Source organism: Palaemon carinicauda, chromosome 30, assembly GCF_036898095.1.
Source record: "Palaemon carinicauda isolate YSFRI2023 chromosome 30, ASM3689809v2, whole genome shotgun sequence".
In the NCBI taxonomy this organism is placed as follows: domain Eukaryota; kingdom Metazoa; phylum Arthropoda; class Malacostraca; order Decapoda; family Palaemonidae; genus Palaemon; species Palaemon carinicauda.
In genome coordinates this window covers 55,227,786-55,254,233 of record NC_090754.1, presented here as the reverse complement: position 1 = coordinate 55,254,233, position 26,448 = coordinate 55,227,786, and the positions used below count along the sequence as shown (strand labels likewise).

Genomic DNA, 26,448 nt, shown 5'->3' with positions numbered 1-26,448 from the left:
ACCTGCATAAATATCATATTATATATTAAATATATGTATTTTTTTACGAAATTTCTAAGTACTCAAAAAATTACCTTTAGATATGGCCCCTGATATAAATGTAATTTACAAAATAATGAAGATTTTTTTACATATTTCTATTTTAGGATAACATATGTTTATTCCCTAAAAAAATTAGCCACTTCCTATTTCATTTGGGTACCCAAAAAAATTCATGAAATTTGGACAAATTTTTTTGGCCAAAAAAAGTTACCCTTTTTTTCTCATTTCAGATCTTCACCTCCATGGGTCTGACTTCATCCAAAATACATAAAGATGTGTCCTAAACATTCAAGAATCAATTCCTAAAAGGAATTGTGTATATATGTATAAACTTTTTTTTTATGAATTTTTAAGTCAGGTCTTTTTTTTTTCCTACTTAATTTTTTAAAATATTTATAATAAATAGTTTTTCTGCAGATGAGTAGTATTTATCTTTACAGTTGTTTTAAGCATTCATTGAAGTTTTTTTTGGCAAAAGAAAAAAGGAGGTTACTGCAAAAACTGATTTTTCAAGAATTTTTTTTGGCGTCGGGGTCGTTCGCGTCCGAGTATACCCTTAAAGGGGTGTCCGAGGAGCGTACCTATCCAGGGTTAATACAGTACTGTATCTGCAAACAAAGCAAGCCGGAAACCTTTCTACAGAACCAATGGTGGCAATATCATCAGACTTTTCTTTCGTCGCTCGAGAACTACAGCAATTGTATAAATTTGGGGTTGTTGGAGGCATCACTGGTCAGCAGTCATCAATTTCTCTACCTTACTGTTTCAGAGGAAAACAAAATACAAGATGATTGTCCTTGGTGGTGGGTGGAGGAGTTTCATTCAATTCTCACCACCACAGATCCTGCTGTTCACAGATGCACCAATGAAAGGGTGGCAAACACCTGGTGAACCAGAACACCTCAGGTACACAGTCCACAGAAGCAAATACCAGCATTTCAGCTAACTGGAAATCCATTCAATGCTGTTCTCGTTGCAAGCAATTTACCAGGGTTTGACAGGCCACCTGGTAGTGTTGAAGAAAAACAACTCCATGGTCTTGATCCCTCTCATAAAGAAGCAAAGACAATTCTATGGGTGTAACCAGTCTTAAAAAGGAGTATTGTCTCAGACCATTTGCAATTGGACAAGCAGTACAGCACATGGGCCACCAACATTGTGAGAACTTTCAGCACGTCCTTTCCAAAATAGGAATGTTCTACCAGGGACATGATCAGTGGGGTCCCATATTCATTCATACCAGAAAGGCTTCTTGCTCTAAAGGATTCCCTGATGACGGAACCGTTTGTTAAAAATGCGATTTGATTTACTAAGGGTATACTGCTCTCCAGTCCCAGCAACATCTGTAGAGACCCCTTCCAACATCCCAGTTACTTGATGATGCCTTAGCCTTTCTGACTATTTACCGATTACTTGAGTTTCTTAACATTGACCTTAGGATACCAGTGTTCCACACCTGTTCGTACCCCTATCTGCTGTTGCTCCTCTTTGAAGTATCAGCATAACCATTTACTAATATTTATTATAAAGGATACTTATCTAGTTGGAGCCGCACTGCAATTGATTGTGTTTTGCCTCAGATCTTGTTCATTGAGTGAGCTCCTCTCAAATCTCTGTAGTACCAGGCCATCACTACCCTCAAGAGCAGTTCCGATCGATCCAAGCTCTCCTACAATGCGAGTGCTATTTGTAATGTCAATCTAGTCCTCAGGTATACACTGCAAGAAGCCTTGACACTACAACAGATAATTTCAATATCTGAGGATATTCCTGACATTTCAGACAATCACAAGGAATCAGAATTTATCCCAGTATCCTTCTTCAAAGTCGCTTTACTAGGCCTTAACACTGTCGAAGATGATTTGTTCCTATGTTCTGTGAGGGCAAGGATACTACCTTGAGAGCTCGAGTCCCCTTACATATATCCAGACTCCCTCGGTGAGAGGATAAAGATAGCAAAGAATATTGCTTCTTGTGACTTTTTCCATCTCCATCAGCAACGATGGGACAGAAGGATCATCCCGCTTCTAACACGAAGCAGGGATATTGAATCTACTCTAACCTTCTGGAAGAACCTGTCGATGGCGCTAGTCCTGAAGGCAGGATTCTGGTATGATAGACATCTTCGATGCCCAGTACCCTATGGTAATTACCCACAGGTATCCTTGTTTCTGTAGTCGTTACTCATGTTTGTATTGGAAACATAGCTCCCTCTCGGTTTTCCCGCTTCTGACGTCATTAACCTTCATTCATACTAACCATTTTGGTCTAGTATCACTGTTTGCCTGTCGGGCATGCACGATCGTTTGGACAGGGCTCCAGTTACTTCTTCCCTCTTATTAAATGACATTGTTTTTGTTCCTTAGGAAGAAAGCAGTAATTTGTATACTTGATAACCAGTATTAAGTTTAACTGCCCTCAACCAGTCCCAGGTCAAGATCAAAGTTGAATATTTTTCTACTTTAAAATTTTTAAATGGCAGTCGTAACTAGGGGACATTCCCATGGGAGCATCGATTAAGAAGCACAATTGCACCTGGAAGTGTATGCGTAAAAGGAGTGCAAAACAGTCTGCCAATGTGTATGGCAACTCTGAGGAGAGGAGACAACCGCTCTCTACAAGCCAGAGAGAAAAAGTGACTAGTTCATCACTCCATTAGTATACACAGTTGGCTTGTTCCCTTAGCCACCCCCCAGGGTTGCCACCTCACACCCAAAGTCTTTGCTGAATATCCGTGGCAAGTAACATAAGGTTTGTTAGTTTGGTGAGTAATTTTTAAATGGGCAAGGTCTTAGCTTTGGTAGTTGTACTCCTATTGAAGGACAAAAGGTTTAATGCTTAGATTATTGCCTGTAAAATTTTGTACTGCAGTTCTGGTGATAATCCAGAGCATACAAGTTTCTAAATAGTTATTTGTAGGCCTTCAAGTCAGAACTCCAACAGGTTGTCACTTCTAGTTAAGACTGACCTCTCAAATTTTGATTTCTTAAAACATTCAAGAGTAAAATTATTACCTCTAATTTCTATTTCTTGAACATTCAAGTAAATGTTTTGCCTTAGTTTCCAACACTTAGGTATTGCAATTTCTCTAGAAAGTATAGAAGTTAGGAATAGGCAACTTTTAAGGTTATGCAGGGAATTTTCAGCCCGTAGGCTGTGACGAGTTCTCTATAATATGTACAAGAATAGATATGTACCAGTAGAGAATGGAATATTTCAAGTAAACTTCATTTAATTGCTTTATAGTAATACTTATTGTATGTGCAATTTGTAAAATTTATACTTTTAATCATCTCATTGTGTAAATGATGCACTGCCTAATTGTACCTTATATCCATTGCTACTGTGCCTTAGCAATGCCTTCTTTGCTGGTGCCTTAACACTGCTAACATGTACTTGCATTTACACTTCAATCATTGTCTTAAATGTTATATGCTTGCAGTATGTGATAAGTAATCGTAATTTTTCATATAATTCTTCCTGGTAAAACTAAAAGTTGAGCTTTAATATATGCATTACTTCTATTTTTATAAGGACCCACCAGATGAGTTCCATCATTCCCACTGTTTGTGGTGTATTTGGCGGTTATATAACTTGAGCGCTGTCCACACTATCGTGCATGCTCGACACGCAAACAGTGATACCAGACAACAATAGGTATTGAGAAGGAGGGTTGATGATGTCGGAAGTGGGGAAAACCACAGGCAGGGATCCGGCAACACTGTTGCCAGATCCCTGGCTGTGATTTTCCCGCTTCTGACATCATCAACACTAATTCTCAATACCTACTGCGGTCTGGTATCAGTGTTTGCCCTCCGAGCATACAAGATAGTGTGGACAGGGCTTTAAAAGGTTGTATATGTGTTGTGGCAAATTTGCAGAGTATACTTAACAGACTTGTGCAAGTTAAATACCAATTCAGGTGTTCATTATTGGATGTGCACAAATTCTCATTTAAGCACAGAGGGTTGATCTTAAGAAATGACATTTAAATGACATTTTCTGGTTATTGTCATATTTGTTAAAAGCAGTAAATACCTACTGGTCACAATAATAAATTGTATTGTACACAAAAAAATGCTGCCATTTATTTGATATCTTTAACTATTCAACTATTGTTCGGTAGAAATAAAAATATGTAAAATAAATTCAAGTTATATTGGTTTTCTTTATACAAAAACTTATACAAAAGTATTTAGTAAATGCACTAAAGAGCTTCTAAAAGTATTTCACATTTTATTCTCCTGTAAAAACATATCTCCCGTACTTAAACCTTTTAAAAAGGTTAAATGTTAAAATAAATCAATTATCTGGTCAAGAAAGTTGAACATAAGCATCTCTGTTCCTTAAAAATATTGTCTCACAGCCAGACTTGACACTTAATTGCTATATTCTCCTCAACCTATATTGTACTCCTTCAAATAAAACATTTATTTTCCTACAAATTCAGTCTATAAAATTAAAACTTGATAAGTGGATGAAGAACAGCTTTGAAAACTATCAAAGCTTATCGAGTAAATGCAGCCAAATATTTATGTTTTGTCAAATGCCCAAAAGAGAATCATAAGATTCTATATCAAATTGAAAAAAATAAAAATCTTTCCTTCGGGTAAAATGGAATTACAAATCTAAAACTTTCAACTAAGAATCTAAAATAAACTTTCCTTCAACTAAGATGAAATTACAAATTCTAAAATAACCTAAGAATAAAAATCTGTATAGTTCTACACTTCATAAAAAAATTAAGAATACTATTAGTACAAGTTTTCAACTCCTAACAAAGTTCTGGGGTGGAGGAACCAACTTACAATCTTCAAAATACTCGTGTTGGAGAGCTTGCCGTGCGGTGATGCGCATTCTAGGGTTGTACGTCAGCATTCTCTGCAAAATAAAAGCATCAAGATTAAGGACTGGAAAGTAAGGTCTGCAGAGGAATATTACACAAGGAAAAAGACCAGGAACAAGGTACTGTATCTGAATTTAGCAATTTTGAAGTAAAGTATTGAGAGCATTTGTTACAAAAACGAGTCACCCCTTATAGATGTTAACCCTTTTACCCCCAAAGGACGTACTGGTACGTTTCACAAAAGTCATCCCTATACCCCATGGACGTACCGGTACGTCCTAGCAACAAAATGCTATTTTTTTTTCTTCATATTTTTGATAATTTTGAGAAAATTCAGGCATTTTCCAAGAGAATGAGACCAACCTGGCGCCTCTATGACAAAGATTAAGGCTATTAGAGCAATTTAAAAATATATATATTGCAAAATGTGCTGGGAAAAAAATAACCCCCTGGGGGTTAAGGGTTGGAAATTTCCAAATAGCCTGGGGGTAAAAGGGTTAATATAATAGAAGGGAGGAGAAAAAGTGGACAGGGCAGAGTGATGGAGACACCTAACAGAAGTGATTATAGTAGTAACGCAACTGGTCCATCTGTTTCACATTGAAATAGTAAAGACACTGGCTACAAAGGGGAAAGAATGGATAGTGCATTTATGAAGAACAATATTTGAAAAAGAAAAGCCTAAAGACTGGAGGACAGTAATATCACTACCTAAACTTGCACAGAAAAGTGGTTAATAATGTTCAGGGTAATAAACAGACCATAGATTGAAAGTTTTTGAGAGAATACTATACAAGAGACGGCAAGATTGGTTAAGATAGAATACTTAGAGAAGGTAAAGGATAGGAAATGACGAGTTGTTACAGAATGCAAATTATTTGTTGATTACCAGTGAAAATAAGGAAGATTTAGAGAAAGGTTGTGAGTGGTAGATGAGGACAAGTACGGGACAATGGTAAAAACAGTAGGGACGGGATACATACACGAGCCGAGAGTGTCACAAAACGGGTCACTCAGAACTGATTAAAACTCTTAACCAAGATACTATTTATAATTACAAAAATTAACCATAGCTGATTGGTGGACCACAAAACAGAGTTTACAAAATATACCAGAGTAATAAAGATAGTATGTAGTTTATTATTTGGCCTGTTCACCTTACTGCTAAAGATTAAAAGCCAAGAATTAAATACTACTGTGCTGCAATTCTATTTATCATTGTCTCCTACACCTATCAATGCAAAGGGACTTGGCATTATAAAATAAATATTTACTTCTGTAATTCATATGCATTGCATATTTACAAAATATATATAGATGGTTTTCATTTGCTTAAGGTTATCTAATAATAATCAAAGTTCTTTACCCTGCAAAATACTGTACATTGCTGTATATTATAAATTTTGTTTATGAAAAATAATCTTGATAAAACTCAACCCGTAAGGAACATCAACTAGCTACAATGTAATTATGAATTGTGAAACTAAAAATTTACTTATAATTCACACCAATAAATGCCCAGTCCATCTCCTACGCACATACAAAATAATAGTTACTTAGAACAGACAATATTTACTTACCAGCAACAAACATCTCCCATTAGTGTCTAACTGCGGGACCAACTGATCCAAGTTACTGGCAGCATTCACCTCCCAACGTGGAAAAGACCTCTTGTAGTCGGGAAGCTGCGACACTCCCGGCCAGTCCTCTTCGCCTGGGGTGCCCAGGGTCCTGAAGATGCGGAACAACTGGTCGATTTCCGAATCGCCGGGGAACAGGGCTTTCTTTGTAAGCTGTTGAAGAGGAAAATGTTCAATGGTGTCCTTTGCCACAGAAAGAATTGAACAAATTTCATGAATTGAATGTTCTACCATAACCATTAGAGGAAAAAAAAAGGCTTTACAATAGCTACAGCATAATTTAAACTCCTTAAACTGCAAACTTGAAAGGTTCCAAGAACCTTTTGTAACAAATTTTTAAATATTGACCCAGTCAAGCTTCACCTAACCAAGATACCTATAATTTTCAGCTACAATCAACAGTACTGTTCCCTATTGCAAATGCAAATTTGCTTACTGCATAACTTTTTTTCATCAAAATATTTAATTAAGAACTTTTCATACAATATAGGATTTAAGATTTTAATTCAAAGTTTTTTTTATCTCCGATGTTTGCAAGTTGCGGACCTTCTTGCATAAAAAATGACATTGCTGGTTTGTTACTTTTCCCCCCTTACGTAACAATGGACTAAATTGCTGCGACTAAACAAAATATTCCACACACTTCCCCTTACCATTTCGGCAAATATAGCTCCCAGGCTCCACATATCCACAGCAGTGCAGTAGTTCTTGGCCCCCAGTAAAATTTCAGGTGCACGATACCACAGAGTGACCACTTCGTGGGTGTACGCCCTTAGGGGAAGGCAGAATGCTCTTGCCAGTCCAAAATCAGCCAGCTTTATGAACCCTAAAAACATATTCAAGGTATGAGAACCACAGAAAATATAATGAACTATTGCTCTAATTATAGTTAGAACATTGAGGTTAAAAAAAATATAAACTCCACTCAATGTGAAAGAATAAAAAGTTTAAAGTTATCTAATGTAACATGTAAATAATTAAGTTCAAACAGACCAGCTCATTATTTGATCAAGGCTGTGTGTTAATTAGTTGATCATAGCCATATTACAATTACTTTAAGCATAGAATCTACTTTAAAAATAAACAGTGTACTTGAAGATCACCCTAGTTCAAATAAATTCCATTTTAGTTATAATATTTATATCCAAATATCATTATTAATTCATGATAATCGCTAGCTTTTAAACAAAACTCTATTCCTAGAATATCAAGGCATTTTGAAGTCCCATCCATATACCAAGGTATTTTCAAGTCCCATCCATATACCAAGGTACTTCCCCCAATTTTTGGGGGGTAGGCAAAATAATAAATGAAGTGTTCTAGAATTAAAAAATAACACTTAAAACGGGTTATTTTCCTATTGGAGCTCTTTAGCTTGTAGCATCTTTCTTTTACAATTATCCAGTAATAATTTACCCAGCGATTTTTAGCATTATTTGCATCTTCAATGACAATCGGCATCATGTAATGTTAATTAGGAAAAAATTTAATTTACCACTGCATGTTAGGGAAGAAAAACTTTTGTGATTAGATTTATATCCTTCAATAACCCCATCTTATATAAATGCAAACGATTCAAAGCTATTTAAAAAAAACCCAAAGACGACGAGTGGAACACTTACCAAAATTCAAAGACAGCAGTGAAATGAAAATCTAATCAATAACGTTTTCAAAATACTTAAGACTTCAAACCAACACTTCCAACTTAATTTTCCAAGACTTCAGACATCAAAATGTATATATTTGAAAATATTTCAGTGCATAGAAAAATCACAGTAAGGAACTTCCGGTATATTCAAGTCCATTCAAGTACACCTCACCTTTGGCATCGATAAGGAGGTTCTGAGGTTTGAGGTCCCGATGAAGTATCCGGTGTGCATGGCAGAAGGATATCCCTCTTAGGAGCTGCTGCATGTAACTGCATACTAAATCTTGTGGTAGTCCTCCAGGGCACTGGTCAAACAGTTTCTTCAGATCCTATTTACAAAAATATAAGAATTCCTCTTAACTTTACTGCACATTTTTTTCATTTTCTGTGTATTGAAAGTCCTGAACTTAAAATTTGATAGGTTCTAAGAAGTTTGAAAGTAAAATTGTTAAATCAAGGCCAGTGAAGGTTTCACCAACTCCCCTACGATTTTCAGCTGAAGAGATCCACAAATTATAGTTTCATATTGCAAATGTCTTGCTTACTGCATTAAATTATAACACTTATTACAGTATTTTATTATGAACCTTTATGATGCAGCATGGCTTGTGTAGATCTCGAGTAGATAGGGTTAGGAACGAAGTAGTGAGGGTGAGAACGGGTGTAAGAAATGAGTTAGCAGCTAGAGTGGATATGAATGTGTTGAGGTGGTTTGGCCGTGTTGAGAGAATGGAAAATGGCTGTCTGCTAAAGAAGGTGATGAATGCAAGAGTTGATGGGAGAAGTACAAAAGGAAGGCCAAGGTTTGGGTGGATGGATGGAGTGAAGGAAGCTCTGGGTGATAGGAGGATAGATGTGAGAGAGGCAAGAGAGCGAGCTAGAAATAGGAATGAATGGCGAGCGACTTAGACGTAGTGCCGGTAGGCCCTGCTGCTTCCTATGGTGCCTTGGATGACCACGGAGGTAGCAGCAGTTGGGGATTTAGTGTTATGAAACTTCATCTGTGGTGGATGACTGGGGAGGGTGGGCTGTGGCACCCCCTAGCAGTACCAGCCGAACTCGGTTGAGTCCCTTGTCAGACTGGGAGGAACGTAAGAGAGGTCCCTTTTCTGTTTCATTTGTTTTTATGTTGGCTAACCCCCAAAATGGGGGGGAAGTGCCTTGGTATAAGCATGTATGATGCAATATCCGAGATTTACAATTTCTGTTTGTATAAAGTTATTAGGGAAATAGGCAACAATTTATTGTGGGTTAACCTACATTTAACCTGTGGCTGCGGGGGCATAAGAGGCGACTAAAAGGGACGGGACGAGGGGGCTGGGAACCCCCTCTCCTGTATTATAATCCTGAGACATGAAAGACATGGAGCTGGGGGGAAAGTGACTGCTCCCTACACTCTAGTTTTAGGGCATTTGAAAGTGCGAGGATGTAGTACGATAAGAGTAAAAGATGTGAGATTGGAAGTATGTTTAGGAATAGAAGGATGGATATATTGGCTTTAGGTAAGACAAAAATAAGAGGGAAGGGTGAAGTGATGTTTGGTGAAATGTCTGGTAGAGTGTCTGGGATTGAAAGGGCTTTTGTCAGTGCGTATGTGCCAGGTTGTGAGAAACGTGAAGAAAAGCAGAATGAGTTCTGGAATGAATTAACTAGGAGCGTAGAAGGAACTATGTAGTTGTCATGGGTAACTTGAGTGCTAGAGTGGGCACTGGAGAGATAGAAGGTGTCATTGGGAAGTATGGCGTACCAGGTGAAAATGAGAGTGGTGAGAGACTGGTAGATGTGTGTTGAGTAAGAAGAGATGGTGATACGTTCTAGCTTTTTCTATAAAGATAAAAACAAGCATACATGGGTGAGTGTGGCAAATGGAAGAGTGGTAGAAAGGGCGTTAATGGATTATGTGCTGATATTAGAATTAAGTTTGGAGGATTGAGAGACTTGCACGTGTTTAGGGGTATGGCTAACGGTATGTCTGATCAATATTTGGTGAAGGAAAACTAGTTGTAGCAAAAGAGTGGGGGAGTAGGTGGATGTAAAAGGAAGCTAGTGAGGGTTGAAGAGCTAATAAAACTGAGGGTAAAAGTAAATATAAAGAAAAGTTGAAAATGGCATATGACGAAGTGAAAGTAAGAGAAACTGGTAATTTAGAGGGGTGGAAGTTAGTAAAAGAAAATTTTTTTGGGATTGCAAGTGATGTGTGTGGCAAGAAGTTTGTTGGAGGCAGCATGAGGAAGGGCAGTGGATGGTGGAATGAAGGAGTGAAGGTAAAAGTTGAAGAGAAAAAGAGGGCTTTTGAAGAATGGCTGCAGAGTAATAGTGTAGAGATATATGAAAGATAGAGAAAAATGTGGAAGTAAAGCGCAAGTCAAGTGAGGCAAAGAGGGCAGCTGACCTGAGATGGGGTCAGGGATTGGGTCATTGATATGAAGAGAATAAGTAGTTGTTTTGGAAAGAAAAGAAGAGTAAGGAAAGCTGGTTCAAGAATTGAAGAGTGCTTGGACGAGCATTAAAACTGGTAGACGAGAATGACCATGAATGGGAGGTAAATCAGTTGTTGTTTGCGGATGATACTGTACTGGTTGCAGACACAGAAGAGAAGCTTGGCCGATTAGTGAAAGAATTTGGAAGGGTGTGTGAGAGAAGGAAGTTGAGAGTTAATGTGGGTAAGAGTAAGGTTATGAGATGTACGAGAAGGGAAGGTGGTGCAAGGTTGAATGTCATGTTGAATGGAGAGTTACTTGAGGAGGTGGATCAGTTTAAGTACTAGGGGTCTGTTGTTGCAGCAAATGGGGGAGTGGAAGCAGATGTACGTCAGAGAGTGAATGAAGGATGCAGTGTTGGGGGAAGTTAAGGGAGTAGTAAAAAATAGAGGGCTTGGCATGAATGTAGAGTGTGTTCTGTATGAGAAAGTGATTGTACCAACTGTGATGTATGGATCGGAGTCGTGGGGAATGAAAGTGACGGAGACAGAAATTGAATGTGTTTAAGATCAAATGTCTAAGAAGTATGGCTGGTGTATCTCGAGTAGATAGGGTTAGGAACGAAGTAGTGAGGGTGAGAACGGGTTTTCACTATGTTCCTGGCGGCCCACCATTCCCGTTTTCTCGAAACATAGCGCAACGTGTATTTTTTGCCATTATTTCCTCCATATTCAAGGTTTGTTACGGCGTTCTAAGTTTTCTTGCGACCTACCACGGTGTTCATGACATGCCGTGGGAAGAGGGGGAGGGACTTCCCCCGGAGGCTCACAGACGCACTACGGTTTGGCCTGCGGTCTACCACTTATGTAAACACGTTCCCCCCCAGGCCTGTCACGTTCAAATAAGGTCTTTCTCGTTCAGATAGGGTGCCTAACATTTTTGCCGTTCTGATCAGGATCAGACATATATTTACCGTTTTGCCAAGGCTTTCAACGAACGAAACGTGGACATCGGGCAGCTTTGGAGCACGTTTGTGGCCAGGGTATAAAAACGAGGTCCTCCCAAGGAACATTAATAATTTCATCTAACCTTCGAAGTTCTTTCATTGATGCCTAAAACAAATTATATCATTTAGCGGACAACTAAAAAGGAATATAGGATATTCTATGAACTGTGAATTTTCCAAAACATTTATGTAAATCAAACAAAATCATAATTCTTCAAAGATGATAAAGTTGATTTCCATATAGAAAACAAGAGGAAAAAAGCCAGTTCCCTTTCATAACGTAGGTGACACAGTTAAAGAATCTGATGATGTACGTATATATAAAATATATATCATTCTGGTATTCTTATCCAAAATCCTTATCTAATTTGTGACAATATCGAAACCATAATAAATAATTGTTTTAGGTTTTATTCATACTTTTTATCACAACTGCATAGAATTTGTGAGGATGGGTATTATATCTCAAGAAATGGTGAGCGTAATTTGGTTAAAGTTGACATATAAGCATTCATGAAGTTAGATTTGAGTCTGTATCCGAGCTGCCAAATCATCTCCTCTGAGCTTACTTTCTATGTTGCAAAGTTATACATGTTTCCCGTTACGCTACGGAATTATTACTACTATTATTACTATCCAAGCTACAACCCTAATTGGAAAAGCAAGATGCTATAATCCCAGGGGCTCCAATAGGGAAAAATAGCCCAGTGAGGAAAGGAAATAAGGAAATAAATAACTGGAGAGAACAAATTAACAATAATTCATTCTAAAAAAAGTAATGGCAAAAGAGATGTCATATATAAACTATTAACAACGTCAAAAACAGATGTCATATATAAAAAGACATGTCCGCCTGGTCAACAAAAAAGCATTTGCTCCAACTTTGAACTTTTGAAGTTCTACTGATTCAATAACCCAATTAGGAAGATCATTCCACAACTTGGTCACAGCTGGAATAAAACTTCTTGAGTACTGCGTAGTATTGAGTCTTATGATGGAGAAGGCCTGGCTATTAGAATTAACTGCCTGCCTAGTATTAACAGGATAGAATTGTCCAGGGAGATCTGAATGTAAAGGATGGTCAGAGTTATGAAAAATCTTATGCAACATGCATAATGAACTAATTGAACGACTGTGCCAGAGATTAATATCCAAGTTTTGATAAGGCTAACTACGTACTGCTACGTTATGTTACGTCTTGTTGCGTTTACCCCGTTTTACTACGGTCTATTAGGTTTTCGATCTGCGCCTGGACTACCAGGGCAAATTTTTTGACAGTTTAAAATTTAGAGACGGCATCCACGGCAGTCAGGGCCTGTCACATTTGCCAATCCACAGAGTTGTATAATGTTTTTTCGTGTCCATCCCGTTTTGTTCACGGTGCCCCAAAACAGGGTTGCCGGGAACAAAGTGAAAACACAGCATTAGCAGCTAGAGTGGATATGAATGTGTTGAGGTGGTTTGGCCATGTTGAGAGAATGGAAAATGGCTGCCTGCTAAAGGTGATGAATGCAAGAGTTGATGGGAGAAGTACAAGAGGAGGGCCAAGGTTTTGGTGGATGGATGGAGTGAAGGAAGCTCTGGGTGATAGGAGGATAGATGTGAGAGAGGCAAGAAAGCGTGCTAGAAATAGGAATGAATGGCGAACTTAAGAGACGTCCCCTTTTTTGTTTCATTTGTTTTATGTCTGCTACCCCCCAAAATTGGGGGAAGTGCCTTGGTATATGTATTTTGTCAAATTTTACATTTCTCTGTACAATCTACCAAAACATTTATAGTCTTCAAAATGGTTACATATTACACTTAATAGTAATGTGGTTGAGAAACTTTTTTACCCAAACTGTACTTAAGATTCGTGAAAATGAACTAATTGGTTTGGGGATTTTCTCATACATCAGCGATTGTAAGAACATGTCAATATCTAAGATTGGTAATGGCAAGAGATTGTAAAATCATGTCGACAGCCAAGATTGGTAAATGGCTAGAGATTGTTCAAACACGTTGACAGCCAAGATTGGTAATGGCAATTGTTGATAAGAACATGACATCTAAGATTGGTAATGGCAAAAGATTGTAAAATCATGTCGATATCTAATAATGGTAATGGCAAGAGATTGTAAAATCATGTCGATATCTAATAATGGTAAGGGCAAGAGATTGTAAAATCCTGTCATCTATTATTGGTAATGGCAAGATTGTAAAATCATGTCGACATCTAATATTGGTAATGGCAAGAGATAGTAAAATCATGTCGACATCTAATATTGGTAATGGCAAGAGATAGTAAAATCATGTTGACATCTAACATTGGTAATGGCAAGAGATTGTAAAATCACGTCATCTATTATTGGTAATGGCAAGATAGTAAAATCATGTTGACATCTAATATTGGTAATGGCAAGAGACAGTAAAATCATGTCGACATCTAATATTGGTAATGGCAGGATATAGTAAAATCATGTCATCTATTATTGGTAATGGCAAGAGATTGTAAAATCATGTCATATTATTGGTAATGGCAAGAGATTGTAAAATCATGTCGACATCTAATATTGGTAATGGCAAGAGATTGTAAAATCATGTCATCTATTATTGGTAATGGCAAGAGATTGTAAAATCATGTCGACATCTAATATTGGTAATGGCTAATTATTATAAAATCATGTTCATATTATAACATTGGTAATAGCAAAAGACTAAAATCATGTCGACATCTAATATTGGTAATGGCAAGAGATTGTAAAATCAAGTCGACATCTAAAATTGGTAATGGCAAGTAAAATAGATACTAACCTGATTCAGATATTCAAAAACCATGTAGAGCTTGCGATCCCCGTGAACCACATCGACAAGGCGTACGATGTTCTCATGGTCGAGCTCCTTCAGCAGGGTTATTTCCCGCAAAGCTGTGCTCGGAACTCCGTCCACCTCACTGTTGAGAATACACTATAAAAAAGATTTTCAAAGAATCAGGTTTGATCACCTCTCTACCATAAACTAGGAAATTTTAATAATGCATTCATCTTAGGTCTTACACATAGCTAAAGCCTAAATCATATAATTAATATAAAAGATCATTATGTTCTAGAATGAAAATAAAAAGGAAATTTCTGAAAGCTTCAACAGAATTTGCATGTTCTATATCTAACAAAAAACTTTCGTTGAGTAAACGCTATTATTATTATTACTAGCCAAGCTACAACCCTAGTTGGAAAAGCAAGATGCTCTAAGCCCAAGGGGTCCAATAGGGAAAAATAGCCTAGTGAGGAAAGGAAATAAAGAAATTAGAACAAATTAATAAAAAATTCTAAAAACAGTAACATCAAAATAGATATGTCAAATATAAACTATTAACATAAAAAACATGTCATATATGAACTATAAAAACTCATGTCAACCTGGTCAACATAAAACATTTGCTGCAACTTTGAACTTTTCAAGGTTCTACTGATTCAACTACTTGATTAGGAAGATCATTCCACAACTTGGTAACAGCTGGAATAAAACTTCTAAAATACTGTACTGTGTAGTATTGCGATAAGCAAAAATTCAAACAAATAAGTACTACTCAAATATTCAAAACATACAGGTGACAATTTGCATCAAGAATAATTTTCCCTTAAACTACTGCAACTAGGAAAATGGTTCCAAATACCTCATTAACCATATCTTCACTTAACCAGATCACTATAGCAGAAACCCCCTTACATGAATTACAGTAATCTAATAAAGTTAACATTGGATTAATACTGTACCATCTAATAATTTTCCAGGTACATGACTATTTAGAGCCTCAACCAACATTCCATGAGCACTTTTTGAACAAAAAAGGCATCAAAACCTTTAGCCTTCACTTTTACAAGGATGTAAAATGGAAAATAGCTGCAACTATGTTACCAAACAGCAACAGAATGTATATTCGAAATATCAACCGAACAATTATTTATTCCTAACAACCTTGGAACACTGATCAAAAACCTATAATATAGGGTTCGGTATCTTGGACCTTTCATTAAAAATACTCCAATAGATCTATTAAAAAAATTTAAATCACAAATGTGAGACTAATTTAAAAGTACCCTTACAACTTTCCTTGAGCAGAAGTATAGGATATTTATCATTTAAGGAGTATAGGAGATTTGTCATTGAGGAGAACATATATGTAACTACCATTAAACATTTTACAAAATTCCTCCAGAAAAAAACTACAGCAATGCCACGTACAAGATACTGTTAAGTACATACAAGCTACAGTTAAGTAGAATTCACATGGTTGATGCCGGAAATCTTGTGACCTTGCCTAAAATGCAATATTTTACTCCATTCATAAAGTATCTACAGTATTTAAGATTCAATTTCAAGGGTTCAACAACTTAAAACAATGATATAATGACCACTTAAATCATGATAATGTAAACTAAACTAAATAAAAATATTGCTTAACATGAAAATTCAAGGTTTTCTTTTGCCATATTCTGTTTACCATTGCTCTTTCACTATCTTGGGTTATAGTTCTCTTGCTTGAAGGTACACAGACACATTCGGCTTATTTCCTCTCCTCACTGGACTTTTTCCCAATTGGAGCTTACCTAATTAATTATAATAATAAAGTGAATACTATCAAAGGCTCGTTTATGGGATGCTACTTCTGTTTCTAACTATATTTGAATTCAGAATACTGAAATTAACTAGGCCGACACCACCACTATAATTTGGTTGCATAAGCTAGTCTATGACCTGGTGAAGTGCTCTACACTGGCATCCAACATTAGACTCAAAAAATAGATTTTTAAAACTTATAACTATGCAAAGCCTTATAATCTGACCACATGCTTAAAATAAGAGGCTTCTTAAGGAGACCCGTACCTGTTAACAGAAATGAGCATAACTATGACAATACTAGAACGGTATATTATACACCTTTTCAATACACCATACCTTCTTTGTTCCCCTTTCTACACAATACCTTAATGCAAAAGTTAAAGACAATCGCACATGCAAGACAACAATTTTCCGTTCATAATGTATCTAAATATTGTCCCAATTAAGTTTCAATTGATATAACTAGGAATAACTCTTAGAAACCTAAAGGATATATAATAAACCAAGACCTAAAACACCATATCCCAAATGCAGCAGTAAATTATGCCCAGAAGCATATCCTTATAACTAAAATATCCACAAGTAATGGCCTACTTTTGACTATCCTAACACCGACAACCCCCTTTTTCCAAGGTTCCTGGTATCCACCACCTACCAAATTGGGCTCTGTTGCTTATTATTGAGTATTATGCTGAATCCTGTGGTGCTATGACAGAGTTCACATAACCACCACAGCAGCCAGCGTGCTACCCAACCAAAGTGCCACGAATTGCAACACCGAGACAACATCGTTTGCACCACATTTTAAAGAAGGGTGGGAGTACTTTCAATGAAGGTAAACTTCCACAGCCTTGTAATATCACGTGATGCAAGCTTTGCTGTAACAGTCTGCAATTATTAACTTAAAAAATAAAGCTAAGATTCTTTAACTAAATACCCCACAGAAAACACATACTATACCTGCTTGAGAATTCTTTCTAAAAACCAAAGTTTATTACCTACAAAATGACACTTTTTCCAAGGATTGCTGTACTGGCTGTTGAAGATTGTTGACGACTCCACTAGGTAACTAGGACTGTGATAGCTTTCTAATCACGCTAAGCACAGCTCCAGTTACCTCGTCGAATAGCCATGAAAACTGAGCCATCCTGGAGAAACTTGGCAGAGGTATTCGTAATGGTAATTGCAAACCTTGTTGAGTTTGAACTTTCACCAAATACCCTACGACGAATATATTTTAGGACAAGTTTACTTACAGTATATATACAATCATATGGTAGGCCACAAAGAAAATTTAAGATTATGTGTCAATGTAGAAATAATTGCTCTACAGTTTCATCCACCACTGGACCTCCTCTTAGAGTATTCATAATAAACTTTTTATTATTATTATTATTACTATCCAAGCTACAACCCTAGTTGGAAAAGCAAGATGCTATAAGCCCAGGGGCTCCAACAGGGAAAAATAGCCCAGTGAGGAAAGGAAATAAGGAAATAAATAAATGAAGAGAACAAATTAACAATAAATCATTCTAAAATAAGAAACAACGTCAAAACAGACATGTTCAGTGGCGGACGAAACTATAGAGCATTTCTACAGCCATTTTTCAATTTTCCCCATATGGACTACCATATGTTAACTTACTTCGTGCTCAAGAAGATTACATCTGTAATACACAATCATCTTTATGGAATTGGGATCACTTATCAGTACTACGGGCAGCAAGAGACTTCTGACAAACCAAGCAAATACATTGAAATAAAAAGTTGGGTGACAAGCCAAATGAACAGCAGTTGGAACAGTGCCTTACAGGAAACATCTTGCTGAATGTTAAAGATTAAAAAATGTAGCTGTTCTTACCAGACTGATTATCATCTATAACAACTTACCTTAAGTACAACTAAGTTACAAAACATGAAAGGAGCAAGATTGATGAAGGGTGTTGAACAAAGGATTACCCCATACTGATTCAAGTTAGTAGTCCCGTCATATTTTAGTGAAATGATAAAACTTGAAAACAAGCCGATATTTTACATTTTTTAAACAAATAAAATAATAGCCCCCCCCCTAACATCCCTCTAACAGATTCAACCACCCCTTATACAAGAAAATTAACCCCAAATTTAATTTTTTACTATAAAAAAGGGAATAGAAAACTATTAAGTACATTAATATAAAAGCTATTTTCAAAAAAAGGTATATGCATTTTTACTCTACAGTGATAGTTTGGTACATATAAATTTTTTGTGAGTAATATATTAGTAATTTTTTTCCCATACGACCCATTAACGAGTATATGATTTTTTTCAACGAGTTACTGTATTACATTCATACCTAATCCCCAAATTCAGTATTTTCTTTTTACATGTTGAATTCAATAAACTAAAAGGATCATCTTGACATCCTTAGATGCTCCACTGGAGTAGTAAATGGTAAAAAAATAACTCATTTGAACGGGCGGTAATTTAAAGTGTTTTCTCAATTTATTCAATTAAATTTAGGCTGTTACATGCTAGTTACCCTCAATGTAACTGTCGTCCATATCACGAAGGAATCTAATCCACTCACTATTTGTTCCTCGCATTGGATAGAATTTGAGCAAGATACCCCTCGACAAGAGACAAAATGGAACATTTTGAGCTTTTCACACAGCTGCACGTCCGAACTCATTTCTTCGTGCATGGCATTAAATTAAGGGTGCTACTATAGCGTGAGGTCTACCGCCATATGTTGCCTACCCCGGTGGAGGGTGAGGTCTACCGCGTGACCAGCGTCCCAGAGGACCGCACCTAACCATCGAATATGTGAACTGCCCAAATCCATCAAAAACGTGACCTGTCCATAGAAAAGGAAGCAAATGGAGCTCCTAAATCAGTTTTTCCCTCGGCCTAAAAGAGATATCAATTGAGCGATCGTGGTTGGACGCTAAAACGATAATTCTGAAGAGAATGCGAGGTGTTGGTCGTCAGCTGTTCCAGTCTCATCTTGATAATTTTTGCTGGAAGGTGATGAGAAAAAATCCAATGATCTATTTGTGTCATTCTTAGAAGATGTACGAAGTGTGTATCGCTAGATTAACCTGTTTGATGGAAGAAGAGTGTATCGCTAGAATAAATGTATGGAAATATATGATAACCTGTTTGATGTACGAAGAGTGTATCGCTAGAATAAATGTATGGAAATATATGATACCATGTCTGATGTACGAAGAGTGTATCGCTAGAATAAATGCATGGAAATATATGATAACATGTTTGATGTACGAAGAGTGTATCGCTAGAATAAATGTATGGAAACATATAATAACATGTTTATTTTTACCTTTATTCCTTTTTTTTAATGTAATCAGAAATCCAATTTTCTATGTAAGTCATTTCTAAGATATGTTTAAATTAGGTGTTTATTGCTTAAACAAATGTATGAAATGTGTTTTATCTACGAGGGACGAATAACTCATCAGTAGACCTCACGCTATAGTGCTAACGGGAGGTAGATCTCACGCTATAGTGTGGTAGACCTCACGCTATAGTAGCACCAAATTAAGTCCCTTCTGAGGTATGGGTGGTAAATCGTAACAGCTACTGCATTTCTAACAATCCTCAACTTCACATTCCCACGATGCAGTCTGATTATACCAAGAATTACGTTGCAACTTATCTTCGGATTTGCGAAACATACTCCCATACTGGTATCAATTTATGGTGGGTGGTGTACCAACTGTGTGTCACACGATCGTACATAAATTTTGTATATATTAAGCTTGTATCTGCGCTCTTCACTCGCAGTAAAAAGAACCAGAATAAACATGTCTGTGTTTTTCCTCTCTAACATACATCTGTTTCTTGAACATGAAAATTCCTGTTGCCTTGAGGTTTTTTATATAAAGGAATGTTCTTTAATAAAGTTACTCAGTTGATTGCATCCCGCCTTTGAGTTATAACCTTCTCTCGGCCGTCACAGTGGTCATTACTGTATTTGTAATTTGCAGATAGTTAGCACTGCCATTACAGGATAGATCCTGATGCATTACGTATAGTAATTCCTGCAAGGTAAATAGACAGTTCACTCTCTCCCATGTATAAACTATATCTCGAAGCAATTATCAGTATTTTCCTCGAGGTCCACATTCTGCTTCTTCACGTAGGGGAAAAAACACTGCTATACGACCAACAGTATTTAGGTTCTTGTGCAATAATACAATGGACACCACTATTCGCTTCAACTTTTTTTACCCACCCATCACTAGGATTGTTACATTTATCCAGAACACCATTCTGCTGCGCGTCATCTACGGAGTGTTTTCTTTTTCTTATGCATTTTTTCACAGCACTCCTCAAAACACCTCTAAATTGATTTCATTATTCTATTTTTCCATCATGTTCAGTCGAGCACAATAATCTCTGCACTATAAATGTACTTCTACAGGTGATAAAATAATCTTTCCTGTCATTTACCATCTGTTATTACTAGCTTTGTGTCTACGTACCAATTTGAAATGCCATTTTCAATGTCTATTAAGTATTCTTCACAGTGTTGGCATAATTAACTTTGATCTCTGGTGTCCCTTAATCTTTTCCCCCTCAAATATTCAAATTAACCTACAAAAACGTGCTCCAAAAAATGGGGGGAGGGTAATTATCAACAACGACAAACAAACAGTGAATTAATCACATACCCACCACCTCAGATTTTAAACAGAACGTTTCGTAGAAAATAGTTTTCTGAACAATGAGTAAGTTTTCACAGAAATAGCGAAAAACTGATATTAGATCTTTTTCCAAGATGGTGGATGAACCTCAGGGTAAAGAGAGCATTCACCACTTCAGCTTTTATAAATTTCTATTAATTTTTCCTAATTTGACTTTACTATAGAATAGTTCAAGTGTATTCATGACTGCAGAAAAGCTTTTCTCACAAGCTTGAAATTTTATTTCAAACTATGATTAATGAAGTTTCCATTTCCGAGATAACTGAACAGTTCATTGAAAACCAACCAATTGGATGCAAACAACTTGTTGCAATGGAAGGGTCATATTTTGGCAAGTCTAAACTCGGTCGAATCTCCGCGGGGATGTTAACGAGTCTCTCCTTGGAGTTTTGAGGTGGTCTTTGAAACTTTTTGCATTGAAGCTAACATTACATTAAAGAAGTTGCTACGCTAATCTCAGTATTCTCGAGTAAAAGAGGTTATGATGCATTATCGTTCGCTATAAGTGGCCTCGAACAAGATAATTAAGAGCAAAGAATATTGAACGTTTATGTCAGGGACTCAGTCCTGCAAAGAATATTAAAACCAGTACCGCACGACTAATGACAGTGAGGTTCAATTGGTAATACTGAAGAACAGTAAAATAAAAGGTTTGGAGAAAACAATTAGCGTACTCTAGCGATTTGAAAAATTCTGCTTTAATTATGGTTGGTGGTCTACCATAACCGAAAAGGTATGGGATAGCATTAGATATATTCAATAACAACCACACCTTGAAATACACCTTATTTCAAGTTTTTCATACTTTTTATACCATTTTCAGTCAAGTCTTAATAAAGAAGTTATCATAATCCAAACCCAATACAGTAACAGTAATATAAGAGGTTTTCTTTGCAAGGCATAAGACTTATCCCATTTTATATGGATTTGTTCGTGGCAGTGTTAAAATGTACTCAACAAAAAAATACCATCAGCATATTTAACTGTACGCTGGTATACTAATTGAACAATTGTTTAGTTCAGCTCTGCTTGCAATTCAACATATCCTATCGCTCCCACACACTGGCAAATGGTACTCGTTTTGCTTTACCAGTTAGCTATGTGGACTAGTATTTTGGCTTTACTACCAAAGGTCGTTATTCAAAATCTTGCAAGAGTAACTTGTTTTACTACGAGCATTAGCCTCGAAGCATAGTATTTTCAAGTTTATAACTGTATACTATAAATCGGTCCAAACAATTTATTCCAAATTTAACCTTTTTTCGCGTAAAGGTGATAAAAAAATTGCACTATTACGATACACAATTATAATATTGTACAATTGACAGTAAGGCCATCATTATGGAAACTTTAGCTGTTGCTTGTAAAACAGTATCTGTTCACATATAGGACTTTGCTTCCATTTTCTCTGGGGAGTAAATATATCAAACATTATTCTACCTTAAAATTGCCACACAATAAAACAACTAAGAGGTCTATCGAAAAATATAAATCAATATTTCCCTTCTAACAAGTTACAACCACAGCATGAATCAGTGTTTTCACGAACTGCCTGGAGGGAGGAGGCCACAGCAAGTTCCTGTGGAAAGAGCTGAGAGCAAAACAAACTTTAGTTGATAGAGGATTTTCCAGAAGCAAACAGGATTCAAATAAACATATCTGCAAAATCTCAATAATGTAATTTCAATTGATCTAGGGTTCTATTATAGAATATCAGTTGGAACTCACAATTGAATCTTTGTAAATGGACTATTTTGAATCCCACATTCTGAACCACTTAAGAGTAGGTTTTCAATACTGGCATATACAATAGCATCTCATCTATTCTATTTATCAATACTAAAGGGATTAGAGGTAGAAATGTTAGATACTGTACAGACTGATAATGGACGCTCATTTGAAGAAGCTGTGAGAAGTGCTAAAACTCGCCGGTTTAAGATGTTTATTCAACCACTTATTAAATTCGTATAACTGAACCATGATAAATTAGATTAATAAAGAATAACGATAAAATAGCTGACTGGGCTAGCGAACCACTTTCCGCTTACCAGAAAACACGACCAACGAGATGTTTGATTACGAGTGAGCTATAGCATTGCAAACCTAAATCTAATTTAGCTAAACCTAAGGAGGTATTTGTAGTACAATGAACACTGCTCCGAACGACTCCACAGAAAATGGGATGGAATGATCCAGCTTTCAATGTGCGCAATGCGCCGCTAAACAAAAACTCGGAGCCTTTGTAGGGTGACAGCCAGATCCCGTAGAAAACGGGAATATTCTGAACTGTGGCCGTCGTTCTAATAACGATTTTGGCGGGAGAAGCTAACTTAAAAACCCACCTAACATATGCTAAAAGCCGTATCCTTACCCAGGGGGCTTAGCCCCCCCCCCAACCCGCCCCCTTACACAACAGTTTCCTTACCTACGAGTACGACAGGAGAAGCTAACTTAAAAAACCCACCTAACCTATGCTAAAAGCCATGTCCCTACCCAGGGGGGCACAGCAGACCCCCCCCTACACAACATATTTAAGATCCGTAGACCATTTCCAAACTTTTTTATTCTATACAAGAAAAGTCAGAGCGATAAGCAAATTAGGATGCTTGGCCGTAGCGCTACAAACTACCCAAAAACTCTTAATCATGTTTCATTACAGTAACACCTACTCCAATGACTGGTTTTAAATGAATGGTGGGAGGTTTAAAAATTACCCTGGTACACCGTATTTTACGGAGTTTCAAACATAAGTGACGACAATGGATGGAACAAAGCCATAGCATTTCAGTTATAGTAGTCGTCCAACCATAACTAAACCCATGGATTTTGGCCAGATAGATACTCAATATAAATATATATAAAACCAGTAAATTTTAAACATAGGTTTTCATCAAACCATTTATTGCAAGGTTCTACAATTTCACCCAACCAGATTTGTATTTTAATAAAACTGCTTCACTAACGGCTGGTCCTCACACTAAATTCCTATTCCAAGAAAGATCACCACATAGGAAAACACATCCATGAACCACCAGCTGGAAGATGCGCTACGAGGTTTCTTAGCAAGTGAAGAGAGCTAAGCATAGCCAATCATGTTTTACTTTATTTTTGTGAAAAATATTTTGGCTAGCTTTCTTAATTTTGCTAAAATTAAAGGTACGGAGGGAACATTTTGAACAAAAATAAATTAGTTTTTCCCATAAATGATTTTGACTATTTGACCTTTATTAAAACGGCAAATAAACAAAACCTTGTTACACACTAAGAACAGGGATATTTTACAGAAATCTCACGAATTTTGCTCAAAAATAAAAATACATCAAGGTTCAGTGAACCAGCAAGCAGTACATGAGGAGCAGCGCACCCTATTCACATTTTTTATTGTTCCTTCGATAAGGTTTTAAATTTGATATAGAAATAAAGAGTAACTTTCAACGTAAAAGTTTTCAATAACAAACATTTCGGTAAAAAGCCTTTCCCATCATAACTACAATAAACCTTATTATTATATCAACCCACAACCTTATTCCCCAACTGCAAGCCTCCATTGCTATAGGGGAACGTATGGCAAGGGTAATCGCATTCAAGAATACGAAGATAAATAAAAAATAGATGGGTGGAATCCATTAATGGGATGCATGTATGATAGCAGTCACCTTTATGCACGATAACGGCAGACCAAGAATACAACAGTGTAAGGGAGATCCTCGTTAGGTAAACAGGTAAGGACACAGCTTGTAGGTTAGTTTGAGGGAGGGGGATAATTTTAAATTAGTTTAGGATAAAATTCTGATGCATGCGGAAGGAACTGGCCACCGATATACAAAGGCTCCAAAATAATTCACACTTTATTTCATGTAAAATTGGAACTGTGCAGGATTTCATCTAATGGCCGAAAAATTCAAATGCTACGTAGGCCTTAACTTTGTTAATACGATCACAAATGGTCGCCATGACCCTAAACATTGTTCAGCATTAAATTCCAAGGGTTTATCAACTCTAAGGTATGTTAATGCCTATGTATTGGCAAACTAAATTTAAAATATTTAACCGTTAATACTAAATTCCATACGGGTTTTATTGAGGCCATTAAACTTTTAAACTACTTTAAATATACCTTATTGGACAAGGCATTACGCTTTAAGCCTTAGGGGTCAAGTGTATGACGCCGATATGAAAAACCACGCCAAACAAATAACGGTTACGTCATTCACAAAGTTAATCCCTCGAGAAAACCGATATTGTAAATATATAATTAATATTACCCCTTAAGCAATGTGCAACCATTGTTTACTAAGGGTACCACGAGGCAAGGCTTTTTTCGCCCTTAACAGCCCAGTTCAACAACCCCAACAAAACGGGGGGGAAATAGGAATTTCCTTGGATGCAGAATATTCATATATAGTAATAAAGAAGCACAAATTATTAAAATTAAATGGTTATACTTAAAAGGAAGACGTCCCAGTAGAGGAGGAACAGGAAGGAGAGGTCCTACCGAACTCACTTCTCAAGTCGTATCTTCTTCAGGGCGACTATTCTTCGAGTGATCCGGTCCTGCGCTTTGTAAACAACGCCATAGGTGCCTTCTCCTATTTTCTCGATCTTCTCGTAGTCGTTGACCGACATTAGGGCGCCATACGCCGATGCGGGCGGCTACCCCTGAGGTGGGCGTGCACGAGGCGCCGAAATGAACACCGATTGGGGAAATGAGATCCGAGAGAGAAGAGAACGACGCGAGAACGTTGATGGCGTCGACAGGTTTCCCGCGCTCTAACTGAGCATTATGGGAAGCCTGGTTTTCAATGTGGTGGACTCGTACGTGGTCTGATGAGTTGTCATACAAGGACGTCAAAATGGGTTTTTGCGTATTCATTTATTAATGGTGAATAAATATTTACATGAACCTATTATTATATAATATATTTTCTAATATTTAACATTAAAAACCAACTCATTTTAACCCGTTAAATAATTCAAGCCAACCCACATACCTAGGCCAAAACTTGCCATAGCAATATGTATATGGTAATTATCGTACATCTTAGGGTTTCTCTTCGCAATGCGTTTGGTGTCGCAGGAAGTGATGCTACGCCCGAAAAGATGAAAATCAATAATAAAAAATATAATTCTAAAAGATAGGTATTTTAGTTAGATTCATTATATTTTTTGATATGTTTTTTAAATCATTATAATTTGTTTGTAAAATAAATAAAGATAAATATTTTCGAGCGTATGTATTTTCGAGAAATTTCCGTTTTCTTTTACATAGTGTGGGAAACTAATGAAGATGTAAGATTCGGTCTATGTTTTCTTGTAGATGTCTAATAAATCAGCCTGCAAAAGAGTGAACGATGTTCTTTACGCTTCATAATTTCTTTTAACAGGTTTCCAAAAGAAAGACCTATTTTAACGTAGCTTGTCTTAAGATCACTTACCCTTTTATTCATTACTTCTCATATATGGTTTATCTATTTCCTTATTTTCTTTCCTCACTGGGCTATTTTCCCTGTTTGAGCCCTTGGGCTTGTAGCATCC

General features: G+C 36.7%; 2 protein-coding genes across 4 annotated transcripts in view; both read right to left on the bottom strand.

Moving 5' to 3' along the window:
* Positions 1-26,448, bottom strand: part of LOC137623146 (uncharacterized) — a 419,809-nt gene that overhangs the window by 363,631 nt on the left and 29,730 nt on the right. The gene's annotated exons all lie outside the window — the stretch shown is intronic.
* On the bottom strand, positions 4,186-25,703 carry LOC137623133 (cyclin-dependent kinase 3-like). 2 transcript variants are annotated; one of them, XR_011040563.1, is made up of 7 exons: positions 25,418-25,703; positions 14,396-14,534; positions 8,349-8,505; positions 7,182-7,354; positions 6,469-6,681; positions 4,743-4,923; positions 4,186-4,701 (listed from the first exon to the last, which is right to left on the bottom strand). XR_011040563.1 is itself a non-coding variant. In XM_068353812.1 (6 exons), the coding sequence occupies exons 1-6, from the start codon at positions 25,537-25,539 to the stop codon at positions 4,810-4,812; spliced, it is 918 nt and encodes a 305-aa protein (XP_068209913.1). In that variant the 5' UTR covers positions 25,540-25,703; the 3' UTR covers positions 4,186-4,809. The 2 variants fall into 2 exon arrangements, 1 of the variants encoding a protein (XP_068209913.1); XM_068353812.1 differs by having other exon boundaries at positions 4,186-4,923.